At 37.1% G+C, this 14,823-nt stretch overlaps 1 protein-coding gene across 12 annotated transcripts in view; it reads left to right on the forward strand.

Moving 5' to 3' along the window:
* The window catches only part of LOC306848765 (ubiquitin-associated protein 2-like), a 28,666-nt gene that overhangs the window by 3,478 nt on the left and 10,365 nt on the right, over positions 1-14,823 (forward strand). For 9 of the 12 annotated variants that reach the window (XM_079383514.1, XM_079383518.1, XM_079383512.1 and 6 more), the window contains exons 5-13: positions 26-170; positions 347-424; positions 5,776-5,836; positions 5,969-6,045; positions 6,378-6,430; positions 6,517-6,587; positions 11,120-11,306; positions 11,505-11,709; positions 14,012-14,247. In XM_079383514.1, coding sequence (XP_079239640.1) covers positions 26-170; positions 347-424; positions 5,776-5,836; positions 5,969-6,045; positions 6,378-6,430; positions 6,517-6,587; positions 11,120-11,306; positions 11,505-11,709; positions 14,012-14,247 — 1,113 coding nt within the window. The remainder of the gene's footprint in view (positions 1-25; positions 171-346; positions 425-5,775; positions 5,837-5,968; positions 6,046-6,377; positions 6,431-6,516; positions 6,588-11,119; positions 11,307-11,504; positions 11,710-14,011; positions 14,248-14,823) is intronic. The other 3 variants (XM_079383520.1, XM_079383516.1, XM_079383521.1) reach the window with 1 other exon arrangement.

A 14,823-nucleotide genomic window follows, 5' to 3' on the forward strand; every position in this document is an offset into this window, starting at 1 on the left:
TTGAATTATTCTCATGCTTGCACAGGACTCATGGGAGACAGTTGGCAAGAAGAAAAGTGTTGGAAAAGAAGGGACAGCTCCAGAGAGCAGGGAGAAGAGAGGAGAAAGGGAAGGCAGAGGCCGCGGGGGTCCAAACAGACGTGGCCGAGGGGCCAGCCACAACCAGGAAGGTGCGTATTTCTGTGCGTGTAGTGTGTACATATCCTAACTTGCATGTATAGGTTGTGGTTTTGCCTGAGGCAAGGTGTCCAGTTAGACCGCATTATAATGTTGTCGTGTTGACTAGAGATCAGGTGTATAGTCATTCACTGCTCTTGGACTTTTTTATTTTTTTATTTTTTTTTAGGGCGGTCGGAAGAGAACGGGTTTGATTCAGCTCCAGGAGAGAGAGGAGGAGACCGCGGGCGCAGAGGAAGAGGGAGAGGTCAGTGCATTATATGCACTTAATGCACTGACATGCAAGACATTACTGCTTACTAATACTCTGCTGGGAAAAGTGGTTTTTAAGTTGATTAGCTACATAAAAATTAGCATAATTCAAAAATGTGGAAATCTAACACTACAGTTCAAAAGTTTGCGATTGGTAAGATTTTTGTGTGCATGTTTTTGAAAGGTGTCTGTTATGCTCACCCAAGGCTGCATTTATTTGACCAAAATACAGTAAATATTGTGAAAAATTCTTACAATTATAAAGTAATTAATTTCTAGGTTAAATATATTTTAAAGCGAGTTTTCAGATTTCGAAGCCCAATAAAGTGCATCCATCCATCATAAAATGTGCTCCACATGATTCCAGGGGGTTAATAACGGAAACAATGCATTTGTGTAAAAATATCTATATTTAAAACTTTATATACCGAAATCTCTAGGTAACTATCATACATGCGTTCATGAAAGAGTGGCGTTCCAGCGGATGACGTAGGCGTAGCGTAAGCTCCAAGAGAAAATGCTAGTTTTGTGAGAACCAAGTTTTGTTTACAGCAAAGGAGAACCACTTTAAGAAGTGAATTGTTGTATAAAATTAGTCAGTTGTGACGGGTTCTTTGGTGAGCCCAAAATGGTTCTTCTGTTGCATTTTATTGGTTCTTTTTCAGAACCTTTATGCTTGATGCAAGTTCTGCTGTCTCAGACTGGGCAGGATGGGGCCTGTTCCTGTGTTGCTATTTGTGTCACTCTGAGCAACGTTTTTGTAGGGCACTAAATGTGACGAATGCGTTGTTTAAAGCAGCTGCAACTCGAGAGGGGAAGATGGTGAGTGAGGGAGCAAGAATGGTACAGGAAAGAGTCATCAGAAAGGCCTGTCTTCTGTCATATGTCTCTTAAAGAGGACATCACTTCAGTTTTTAAATGAAGTTTAGTCTATTACATCTACATTTAATTTCATGTGCAAGAACATTAGCTGATCGTGATCGTGGAAGTTTGTATAAAGCTGTCTTAAAGGTACAGGAGAAAAAGGTCAGGAAAAAGGAGTTGAATGGTCAAATGTGGCATATCAAGATTATGAAATCTTGGAAAGGAAACCAATGGATAGGCGTAAGGAATAGTAAATACATCAGGGATGTGATTTTTCCATATAAATACAGATTTCTGTATTTTCCAACCTCTGATGGACTAGGGTTGTGACGGTGAGGAAATTGTCCCACCGGTTAATCAACGTGACACAACACCGGTAATACCGGTATCACCGTGGTGGGGGTTGTTTGAGTTTTACCTCTTTTCCTCGCTTTACTTTGGTTTTAAATTGCAAGTAAAATGTGCACGGAGCTTTTACAAGCTCTTTTACATTTGCAGCAATTCAGCGTCAAGCAGTTGTTTGTTTTTAATCCGCTTGAGTTTTCCAACTTTCCCTCACTTTCCTGTGCTTAAATAGCTTAAAAGCACCATACGCATTTTACTTTCACTGTTAAATTACATTTACATTTAGCGGCAATTCGGCATCAATTGCTTGAATTCAATCTAAGCAACAACAAAATACAATGTATAACTTAACAAAACTAATAAAAATACATCATGCTATATGCATAATATAAAATAACAAATAACTTATGAAAATCAGTAAAGACTGAGGAACAAATAATTATAAAACGTGGAACGTTAATTAACAAAACGAAAGTTTGGAGGCAAGGTCTGCATACACCTTGATGTAAAATAATGGGGGGAAAAATCACAGTTTAAATAAAATTTAAATCAGCGAATACCATGGAACCAAATAAATGAGAAACAAATGTTAAAAAAACTTCCAATATTAGCTTAGATAAATGGCAGGTCAACAGTCTTTTCAAAATCCAAAATATGTTTAAAACAGGCACTTTTACATTTGATTTTGAAACTCTTCCGCCATAGTCTTGTCTGTCTCACCTCACTCTTCTTGTCAGTCAGCTCGACTCACTCTCCTCATGCGTGATAAATGAAATCTGATCTGTGATGCGCGGCTCGTTCGATGTGCTGCATTGACCTGCCTCGTTCAGTTTTAATTGTAGTGTTTTTATTACTTTATTTTATTATTTTTATTAAAAAAATCAAAATGACAGTGTCGCGGTGGGCAAGTGATGTAACTGGTGTTGCGGCTTAACAGCAGTATCACCGCCAATACCGTCTATCACAGCAAGCTTATGAGGGATGACCCTTGTGATTCGCGTAGATCCGGGTTTTTTTTTGTTGTTGTTGTTTTTTGAGTCTGGGGGTGTTGAAATCATGCAAATGGCCTTAAGCTATTACCTAAATAAACTGCGAAACGTTTTTCTAAAACATCATGGACGGAATGGTCTTGAGAGCGCTGCACGAGCTCACGGCGCCATCTGCAGGTCAGTTAAAAGCGTTCAAATGATTCAAAGCGCCAAACCCGAGTAGAATCGGCGCTGAAACATGTTACTCGACCCGGTTACTTTTTATGAATGACGGTGAGAAATTGAGATTGCTAGTGCTGTCATAAAATTCACAACGGTTGTGATGTAGTATTAGTCTGACGTGCTACATGTCTGCTTTTACAGTACTGTTTTTGGTTTCGACTCACTCCCAGGGGCGCGGGAACAGTTTTTTTTCCCCGGGGCAACTGTAAACTGTTGTGTGAAAAATAATTTTTTTTTTTTTTTTTTTTTTTTTTTTTTCAAAAACTCAAACATAATCAAATCTCTTTTTATACGTGAATATTTGGGAATTGACTATGAAAAGAGATTTGATTGTTTGAGTTTTTAGTTATTCAATAATTCAAATCAAATCACAATGTGTATTATTAACCAATCAGATTTGTTTTTGCCGATTACAACGCGTAACTAAGGCTACCTTGAGGGACATAATTTCAGTTAGACACGAAGCGCTTGAGCATGTCGCAAAAGAGAATTTTTAGTCGTTGCTGTATCTGTCACTTGCATTGAATCGGCTGTAGAGTAAAACTTTTTAGCGTTCTTATAGTCCATGCTCTCTCTCTCTCTCTCTCTCTCTCTCTCTCTCTCTCTCTCTCTCTGGTGGACTGTTTGCCAAAGTTTGTAGAAATTTGGGGTTTTAATGAGGTATTGTGTGCGTGTTATGCGAGAACAATGAAATGTTTACTTTTTAAACGTGTAAAAACATAGGTTTGAATAGTTGCGCAACTTAAGAGAAATTTGTTATAATAAAGATTCATTTAAACATTTCTATGTTTGCTCCGATGTTTATAACATTGTTTACATTGGCTATTTTGCTATCTATTTCTATGTGCTCTTCGACATATTTACCATTTGCCCATTAATTTAACAGTTGTAAGAATTAAAGTTATCAAAGTTATTAAACTGATGCAGGGCTACTTGATGCGCGCGTTGCGCACATCCTGCCAAATCACGCATGCAGCACTGCCAATGCTTGCTTTTATGTTTGTGAATGTTATGTTTGTGTTGTGGGATCTGTAGGTTTTTTTTTTGGCTCATAAAGGTAAGAGTAATATATAATTTGGAACTGTAAAGGGTCTACTTTTATTTGTGTGCATTCACAATATCAACATTGTGCTTTTATAAAATAGGAAAACAGAGAATGCGCTTTCTGCCGGTCTTGAACAAGAGCGCTTCAATGATGAACCGAAACTGGCTCACAGATATGATATATCTATAGAAAGCTTTAAATTACTACTTTAAAACGAAATAATTCAAAGCAAAGCAAAAACTCTTCATTAGCCTATGCATTCTGTTAAGATGCATATATTTCTCTCTGCGCGTCCAATGAGGAAAATATCAAAATAAGGGAAAGCCTAAAACAGGCCCGATTATAATTTGCGTTTTATTTTATAATTGTATTCAATAGTAAAAAAAAAAGTATGTAAATCTTTGTCCTTGAAATTTAAAGGATTTGCTGCGACGCAATTTTGTCTGACTGATAGGCCTATGTGAATTATTTATTGGCCTATCTTTTTAATCCATGCAGCAAATGCTTTAAAAACAGCTTTAAAATGACTTTATTGCATTCCAGATGCTTTTTAAAGAACTTTTCACTATACATTTTAAGGGTTTTTAAGCTTGAATGTAGCTTGAATGTAAAACATTGTTATGAATTCATTGTAGCCTATTCCCATTTGTAAAATAGCTAATTATCTAACACGATCTCATGAAAGTGCTTAGGCTATAGCACGATTTTCTGTTTCTATTTGGCGTAATATTTATATGCGGAAATTGACTAAACCCCAACACCCCCTACATAAAACACCTTCCCGCGCCCCTGTTCACTCCTAGCTGCGCTTGGTACGAGCCGCTTTAATTTGCATTTGGGAACGCAATATTAGAAACGTTTATAAATCAGGTGTTGTTTACAAAGAGGAGTTTCACTGTCTCATAATCCTTCAGAAATCATTCTAATATGCTGATTTACTGCTCAAGAAACATTTCTCATTATTATCAATGTTAAAAACAGTTTTGCTGCTTAATATTTTTGTGGAAACGATACCACTCAAATATTTGTATAAGATTTAAAGAAGAATTAATAATTTTATTCATCATGCATGAAAGTGATCAAAAGTGAGTGAAGACATTTAAAATGATCTCCATTTAATAAATGCATTAAATTTAATTCATATATTTGATAAATGCAAATAAATGCTGCTCATTAAACTATATTTATTAAAGTCCTGAAAAATATAGTGCGTCACCATTTCCACACAAAATATGACGCAGCAAAAAAATTTTCAACATTGATAATAATCAGACATGTTTCTTGAGTCAAATAAATTGTAATGATTTCTATAAGATCATGTGACACTGAAAACTGGAGTAATGAAGAAAATTCTGCTTTGCATCACAGGAATAACATTACATTATATAATATTAAAATTAAACTTTTTTTTTTTTTTAAATTTGTACTTTCATATTATTGCTGTTTTTTTTTTTACTTTATCAAATAAATTCAACCTTGATGAGCAGAAGATATTCATTTCAAAATCATTAATAACTAATGTTTCCAAACATTTGGCAGGTACTTTAATAATAATAACAATTCTATATACTTCACTATAATATATTATAGTACTTTATTATATTATTAAATTGTTGTCATAATTATTAAATGCTGCTTTTTATTTTTGACAGGACAAGGACAGTATGTATTACAATATAAGAAATCTTTTAATGTGCTAAAATATATATTTTTAATCAAAGTGCTGGGGGCGTGGCTTGTGGGTGTGGCTTGGGGCGTGGTCAGATTTTCCTTTTTTGTCACTAGCTGATCACATGCCTGATACATATTCATTTTTGGCTGAACTTTTCCTTTATATTTTCACTTGTTCTTACTGGTATTTATGCTGGTGTGTCGTCTCAGGTGTAGGAAGCCGAGGAAGAGGCAGAGGAGCTGGAATGAGCAGGTTCTCTCAGGGAATGGGGTGAGTGTTCATGCTTTTGTCTTTCCAAACCCATCGCACACTCCTCCAGTGAGAAATATCTCTGTGCCCATCCCAAAAAAACGTTCTTGGTCATTATTCTTACTCGCCCTCCGTTGGCTTCTCTTTGACCAGTAGGACGTTTAACCCTGCTGACTACACCGGCTCTGCTGAGGCAGGGGAGGCTGGAAATGAGACTACTGAAGGAGCAGGCGAGTGCTGTTTATTGATCCGGATCCTGATTTCTTTAATAGAGCAGAATTTGCTTCTCTAATACTTTTTACTTAATCATATCTGAAGCCATTTTCAGTGTAGTATCGATGTCCGATGAGCTGGTTTTTTGTCGTATTGATTTCATGCGGCAGGCTCTGTATAGATGGAAACTCGAAATGCACTGATCCGATTTATGTAGTGCAGGTCATCCTCAAACCAAAAAGCACAGCTGAAGTTGTAAATGAGCATAATCACTAACCAGCAGTTATGAATTTCTTAATTTAGCCCTCTGCAAAACAGCATTTTATCTTTACCTCACCTGTGCTTTCAGGAGCCTGGAAGGACAGTCTGGAAGATTGGGCGGCCGAAGACTGGAATGAAGATGTGAGTGATTTCATGAATGTTAAAATGAAACTGGAAAACCTGATAAAGAGATGTCAGTGTGTAACGCTCACTTCTCCATTTATCAGCTATCTGAGACCAAAGTGTTCACTGCTTCTTATGCGCTTGGCTCCAAGAACCTCGTGCAGCCTGGACAAGGGTAAGTGCTTCCTGTGCTTCAGCACTTTGCAGAACAGAGCTCTGATATATGGACGACTTGGAGTGCCACTTAAAAATAAAGAAATTTAAAGAATAATTTATTAATTAAATTAAAAGTAATTTCAATAAAAATGTAACTTTAAAAGGAATTTTACTGTGGCTTATTACCTATTCAAATATTACCTCAAATCAAGTTTTAAATTGGTTCATTTGATTTGTCTGCTGTCTTTCTCATTTACCAGATGCTTTTATTTAGCCATTTGTCAATCAAGTTAAAATAAATGCCATTAGGTAGTTCAAACATGGGAGCAGCCAATGATGTGTCCAGTGGCGTTTTTAAACAAAATACCATTGCCGTGAATCCAAAGCATCTCTTAAAGTGCATCAGAAGTTTTTGCCGTCTTTGGCAAGACTGGCAAAGACTGTGGCAGTCAAGCTCTGCGTAGAAAATATTTTGGAAGGTTCTGATGCGTAATTCATTGAAACAGTTCAGCATACACTTGAAACGGATAAAATATATATTAAAACTAAAAGATAATAAAACATAATTATATATAAAAGATAATATAAAAAAATTGAAGACTATAGTTTAATACTCATATTAAAAGCAGTCAGATCTAGAGGGAAAACAATTGTCTAATGCAGACTCTTACAGTAAAATTACATTTATATTTGTTTCTTTCAGTGCAAACAAGAAACAACATCCACCTTGTTCAAATCTTAGAGGAAAAATTGAGTCCTAATAGCATGGCAGGGCTCCAGACAAAAAAATCGAGTAAGGAGCCATTGGCTCCTATAAAAGAAAAACTTAGGCGCCAAATTATTTTTTTAGGTGCCACAGAATAAAAGTGGTTTATTTTATTATTATCATTTTATTTTTCCCCCCTATTTTAACATTTCAATCATTTTGTCATGTGTTTATGTCTTATCTTTTCTAGGCTTTATCAGCATTTTAATCCATCTTGTAGATGATCAGGTCGAGGATGATCAGCAATGTTTACAAGCTTTATACATTTCCTCAGTTTGAAACAATGAGCTTTTACATAAAACATTTCAGTAAGTTGTACTATAGGCTTTCTTATTGCCTACCTTTTGCTCATGTTCATTTCATACTATAGTAGTAAATCGAAATATATAATGGGTTCACTTGCTGCTTTAACTGAGGTGCTAAAGAGATCGCGCCTGTACATTAAGTGCGATACTCTCCGCTCGCGCGATCCGGACGCATACACGGACCGTGTGGACGCGGGGTACTGGTGTTTATATTACCCAAAGTGTGCGCTTGTGGTCCGCATTAAAGAACACCCAAACCGCATAATTTGAATTTCGTAGTATTTTAAAGCTGATACTTTGTTTATTAAAAAGTAAGACAGCACAAAGCTTTTTGCGATTACTGGATGGCAAGTGCGCTTCAAATAACAGGAAGTCCATGCATTAACAGAACACAGCATATAGACTAAGATCTCGATAAGAAGATCGACCGGACAAGTGTAAATGCATCTGGTTGTTGAAACCACATATGGTAATTTTACTCCTCCCATAATATTAAAATAATAGACGTGTGAGAGCGTTTTATAGCCTATATGGCATGTTATAGTCAGATATGACAGCGCAATGCAACAAGCATCACCGCGGATGAGTAGCGGAGTATTTCTTCAGCAAGCGACGCGCAAACTGAATGAACCTGAAAGTAAGCCGCAGACGCTCAACACACAATCTTCTTCATTAAAAGTAGCGAGACTAGCCTATCTTTCCAGTGCTGATGCCGCGCGCTCTCTTGTTGCGGTCTGTGATATTGAAATTAGCTGATAATTAATCAAATTATCCATTGCTTTCATTGACGTGAACTCCGTTATATTTGCATATGAAGCGGGAATTGAAGAACGGATTTATATCCGTTTTGCGAAGACCCATTTATGTGGCCAAGTGTAAATGGGGAAACGTTTTCACAAATCATATAGATATCCGATCAGAGAAAATGCATGAAGTGACCAGGTGTAAACAGGCCCTTTCAGGTCTCTCTCACTGCGTTCAGCAGACTTTGTGCGGCAGAGACGAGGACTGTTTGAAACTCTTTTCAGTAAAACTTTGATGCGCATCGTCTTATGTAAGTTTAATACGTGAACATAACAAAAGATGTGAGCGCAAAACAATCGGGAAAAAAGTCCTTTCATGCAAATTATATATGGTCGCCAGTGGCGACCTCAGCAAAATCTTCACTCGCAAATTAATATTTTTGGTCGCAAATGCGACCATTTTAGTCGCAGTTTGGAGCCCTGCATGGCTAAAAGAAGCTAGCTTAAATTGTACTACGTGTACTGCGTTAGATTAACTGAGACTTGTTATAGCACTTGCATATCATTGCTCTTTTGTTGATTTTGATTGCTTCCATTGTCCCTATTTGCAAGTCGCTTTGGATAAACGCGTCTGCTAAATAACTAAATGTAATTTTAAATTTTGTAGTAGTACATTAATAGTCAGTGTTTTCCCCTAGGTTTGCGGCTTTTGGGGGGGGGGGGGGGGGGGGTGTTGAGTGGGTTTTTATGTTTTAATTTTTCTGGACTCAGTCTAATTAATTAATCATAAAACTTAAACAATTTAGCCTCAGTTTATTAAGTTTAACAACAATTACATGTCTAGGGCTCTGTGAAATGTTTTATTTTTTCCAACCTTGTTTTATTGTTATCAAATTCTGTGTTTTAGCATGTCTAATTATCTGAAAGCATAAAAACAAGATTTTATTCTTAAAATATATTTTTTAATTCTGTTGTGTATTTTTTTGTTAATTAAGGCATACAATATTAATTTAATTTCTTTTAATGAAAATTCAACCAATTTTATTTTGGGCAAATAAAGGGGATTTAATATTACAATTAAAACATTGAATAAATATTCTATGGTCGTTGCTTTAAAAATAAGGTTTTAATCATTTTAGTAGTAGTAGTAGTAGTACTACATACATTCTACTGAACAATAGTAGGCCTAATATATTTCTACCACAATGTCAAAACAAGTTATACCGAACTTTTAATTTGACGTGTTGCCGTATGTATATGATATGACACTAGTTATAGTCAAATCAAGCGCTAAAATGCTTGTGAAGTGACTCTCAGAGCAGTTCTGGAGATGTTGTTCATGTGTTTATGTCCTCATTTAGTGAGCGGACACTACTATCACTGAGCGTCACACGTGCTTCTGTATGAGTAGTAAACAAAACCACACGTCTGTGCGATTCGTCAACACAGAGACACACAGAATTCATATTTAAATAGTCTTTTGCGGCTTAATATTTACAAATACTAGTGGGAGTGTGCTCACCTGTGTGCGCGCACGTGTTTGTGTGTGTGTGTGCACGCATCTGGGCAGAACTCTGATACAGAGAGCAGAGGAGAATTATAAACGTGCGACCATGTAGAGACAGAAATGATAGATGCTGTCGTGTAAATAAGATAAATAACATAAGGCTATTTAGTTTGTTCAATAAAAGAACAAGGTATAGAGCTGTTCTATAGGAAAGGTAACTTTTAAATTACTTCTGTTGTGATCTGGTGCTATAGAGAAAATAAAATGACCTTGCCCTTCAAGGGCGCCCCCCCTAATTTAATTGCAGCGGAAACACTGATAGTAGTTTTCTTCTTTTGTTTTTAAGTGGCACACCTAGGATTACAATGGAATTACTTATCACACTGTTAGACATGTCATTACTTGTACAACTTGTTTATAGTATTTTTGGCTTGGTACCTTTTTATATGAATTTCATTTGAAGAGTTGTAAGTAACTGTTTACAACTCCTGATTTGACTTGACCACTACATCTCTACATAGTAAAGAACCTGGTTTTGCTTGTTCACACTAATAAACAGGAAAGTAACAGAATCAGTGATGCAAACTTAACCAAGTGTGAGAGAACTTCTGCTATTAAGCACCTCTAAAAGACAATAGTGTTAGTCAACTTTATAGTGTTGGTTTAGTTCAGTACTGTGCAAAGTTAATCAACTGCGAAGCACATTTGATTCAGTTATATACAGTTCTAGAGAGGGCAATGGTGTTATTTAGCTCAAGTAATTTATTTTGTTTCTTTCATTAATTATGAATGAAGATGATTCAGCTGTAAAGATGCTCTACAGGTGACAAAAGTGTCATTCAGCTGAATTCAGTTTTTATCCAATATTGTCAGTAGTGCAAGCTAGTGATTAAATTGCTCTGTATTATATATTCAACAAGCAGTTAAGAAGAGCAAGTTTAGACATATGTCTACCTGAGTGCTCCAAAATATTTGGCATGCATTCAGATATGGTTCCCCTCCCTGTCTCGATAATTTATGACTTATGTTTAGCAATTGAAGACGTAAAAGCAAACTGAGCATGCAAAGACAGATTAGCAGGCATATGTAGGTGCGCTCTTGGAACATCCTCACTTCCGGTGTTGTGAAAGCAATAGGGCAGAACTCCATCAAAAATGAATTTGATATTTTGCATCCTAGATCAAAAGACCTCTTTTGTAGTTGTCTGAAACTTTTTTTCCTGCTCCTCAGGATGGATCTCGGCTCTCTGTTGCCTAAGGTGGCTGAGGGTGACTCTGAGCTGCCTGGATTGGAGCTGTCATACCCTGATACTCTCAACCAGAGCCTGGTGTTCACCAACTCTCAGCAGCACACCACCCGAACACACACACACAGCTACGCATCTGCTGCTGCTGGCACTTATGCACATGCAGCATCGGTGAGAAAAACACACATACTGGCACTGAGCACCAAAGCGCTTGACTCTGCACTCAGATTTACAGGGCCAAATTCATTTTCCCATCCATTGTTTTTGGCTGTTATATCAAAAGTGATATTGAGAGTCATGAAATTTACTGACACTGCTATTGAGTACTAATATTTTGCTATCGTGACAACCCTTCTGTTTTTCTTCTAGTCCATGCTAGGATCCAGGCTTCCTCAGAATGACGTACAGAAAATGGAGCCAATAAGTACACCCCGAATTGCCCCTTTGTCCAATCAGGTTTCAGGGGCACTGAGCAATGGCACTGCATCTGTTGAATCTACTGCTCCGGTGCCTCTCGAAACTACCCCTGTGACCCTGAATGAACCCAAGGAGACCCCTGTTACAACAACTCGCTGTAAGTACTAGGGGTGTGCTCAAAATATCGATTCTTAGATACATACCGATATAATAAAAAAAGATACAGTATCGATATTCTAGCCCTTAGTATCGATACTCCGCCCAGCCATTAGGGGGCGCAGCGGCGCCCGCGAGTTTCAAAAAACTCATGGAAAATGTTAAAGCAAGATGTAGCATTTAAGTGATTTCATAGTGAAATATGTTATGGCAGTACATGGTGTCACAAAAAAGAATTATAAGAAGATTTAATAAGAAGTTAAGAATAATAAGAAGAAGATTTTGTGCTTGTGTGAGCTCAGACTGTACCCTTGGAAAGTTAAATGTTGACTTGTGGTAATTTCCAGATTAATACAATTTGTGTACAATTAATCAGAGCACTTAAAGTTGCAAATATTTAAGCAAAATGCACTTTGTTATAATGCACTTCAGGGCTCGACAGTGCGAGCATTTCACTCGCATTTGCGACTAAAAATAGATGTGTGCGAACTGGAAAATGTGTTTAGGAGCGCAAGTGCGAATACAAAACAGCCTAACTTATACAGTAGCCTATAACAAACGTATTAATTTATTCTGTTTATTTATGGAAAAATTGAGATGCAGCCTCATATGATTACTTTAGAACTTTAAAAAGGCAACGGTTTAATTTAAATGAGCACAGATGAGAAGAAAAGCGGAGCGAGTTAAAGTGAAGACGCGCTGAATGACGCACATTCGCCACTAGAGGGCGCTGCCGCTGCCGTTACCCCGGTAACCCAGTAAACAAATCCGCTGCGCTACTTTCCTAAAACTGTGTAAATAATGTTTCACACTCAGTCATTTAGATATTTATATTCGCTTTAGTCTTCACAATAGCATCAAATAATTCTTACTTAAAGACTTAATGAGCTATTTATTTTCAAACATTTTTTGTAACCTAAACATGGCCCATCCACTGATCTATAATAGAGAACAGTGGGCCTATCTATATATCAACGACTGATTCGTTATTATTGTTCAGTAACACAAGTTCCATTAGTTAACATGAAAAAAACAATGACTGCATTTATTAATAATGCTATCTTAATTTCAACTTTTAATAATGCATTATAAAATCAAAAGTTGTCTTAATATAATTCAATGGAGCTAACATTAACTAACATAGTTGTATTTTTTATTAATCAACATTAACAAAGAATATTAACTACTGCAACAATTAGCTATTGCACATTTTTAGTTAATGTTAACCTGCTTTAACTAATGTTAACAAATGGGACCTTACTTACCTATTGTTCTTTCGTTCGTTTGAACAATCTTTTGCACTCTAATCTTGAAACACCTGTTTACTTTATATTTTTATGTATTTTTTATAAAAGTCTTTTAGTAAATTATCTTTAATAAAGTTATTTAACCTGTTAGGACGACAACACTTTTTTTCACTTAGAAATTATATATTGTGATTTAAAAACAAAAACATATACCGTGACAAAAGCTTCAATGATTATTGTGAAAATTTTATACCGACACAGTTTAATAGGATTATAACTAATAATTAGCCTATTAAATAGTGTCTGAAGTAAAATTATTTAAAAACCTTGTGTACTTTCTGTATTCTGATCAATTAAATAATTGTGCTTGTAAATGTCTCTTTGTATCCCCTTATTAAGCTAAAACACCTAATTAGAAAAATTTGCATTGCGCCCCTAAATGTTTTTAATGCGCGCCTAAATTTTTTGACTTAAGAGCACATGTGCTCCTTGGGGAATAGGTAAGCGTCAAGCCCTGCACTTTTGTCTTCAATAAATTGAAGAGTTCTGTTTGTTGAGTAAATGTGTTCAGCATTAACTAATTGGCTCTGGCCCATGTATTTTTATTGAATCGTATCGAATCGTGTCACATTGTATCAAATCGTATCGAGACAGCTCTGTATCGAGGTACGTATCGAATCGTGACCTGTGTATCGAGGTATGTATCGTATCGCCAGGTTCTCCAAGGTATACAGCCCTAGTAAGTACTATGCTTGCACACCGGGGTTGCCCGGTCTGGGGTGCGTTTCCCGAAAGCTACTACAGTCGCTAGTTCTATCGTTGCCAATAGAATTCAATGGAGCTAACCATAGTTAGCTAACAATTCTTTTGGGAAATGCACCCCTGTACTGTTACATGAAGTGCACATTTAACTGGAGGTCTTTGGCCATTGCATCATGCCTTGTAATCAGTGTGGTTTTACACATTCCCAACGCACCTTTTAACATTTTGTACAAATTCTCTGCCAAGGTTTGACAGAGACTGACACATGTTGGAATATGTCTTTTTTGTCTTTAGTGGACCTGAAGCCCCAACCTGACCCGTCCCCCATCCTCGGTCGTCTGACCCAGCATCAGAATGCAGCACTCCAGTCGGACCTGCCGGCTCAGGCCCGAGACCCTGCCCCACGTCCCCCATATGATGGGCCTTCTCCGACACTGAAACCCCTCTGTGAGCCTGTCATCACCACGACAGAGCCGCCACAACCCAGAAACATCAGACCACAGAGACGGAGAGCGCCACCTCCCTCTAAGGTGACAAAATACCCTATACCCCTTTATATTGTTTGTCTGTGAGTTCTGTTGTAAATGTATGCAAGCTTTAGCAGTGTTATTTAGCAGCTGTAAAAAGCTGCCGATGGTCTTCACTAGGACTGGGCAAAACAATCGTTTTTTTTAAATGATCATCAGTGAATCAATAATTTCTGGAATTTCAGCAGACATTTAACACTAGACCTAATTACCCTGAATTTTATCACTAGTCTTCTCCACTAGATGTTGCCCTCTTATATACCTTGCGCAATGTTACAACGCAAAGAAGTATGCATGATTTGCAATGCTCAGGGGAAATGCTGTAGTAATACTACAAAACTGCCGAAGTATTTGACATCACGCATAAGGCACCATGATTTCCGGAATGAATGAATGGCGGATGGTGCAGACGCACTGTTTTGTTTACTACACATACTTTTACGATTAACCGCGCTTTAAAACGTTACGGTCAATTAATCGTAAAGGCTCCGATGCACTGAGTGTTTCTCTTGCACGGAACGGAACTGTTGCAACTTGTGCAAAACAAAAACAAAGTTACACTAGCGGTGCACCAGCTTA

Source organism: Barbus barbus (genome assembly GCF_936440315.1).
Source record: "Barbus barbus genome assembly, chromosome: 28".
NCBI classification, from domain to species: domain Eukaryota; kingdom Metazoa; phylum Chordata; class Actinopteri; order Cypriniformes; family Cyprinidae; genus Barbus; species Barbus barbus.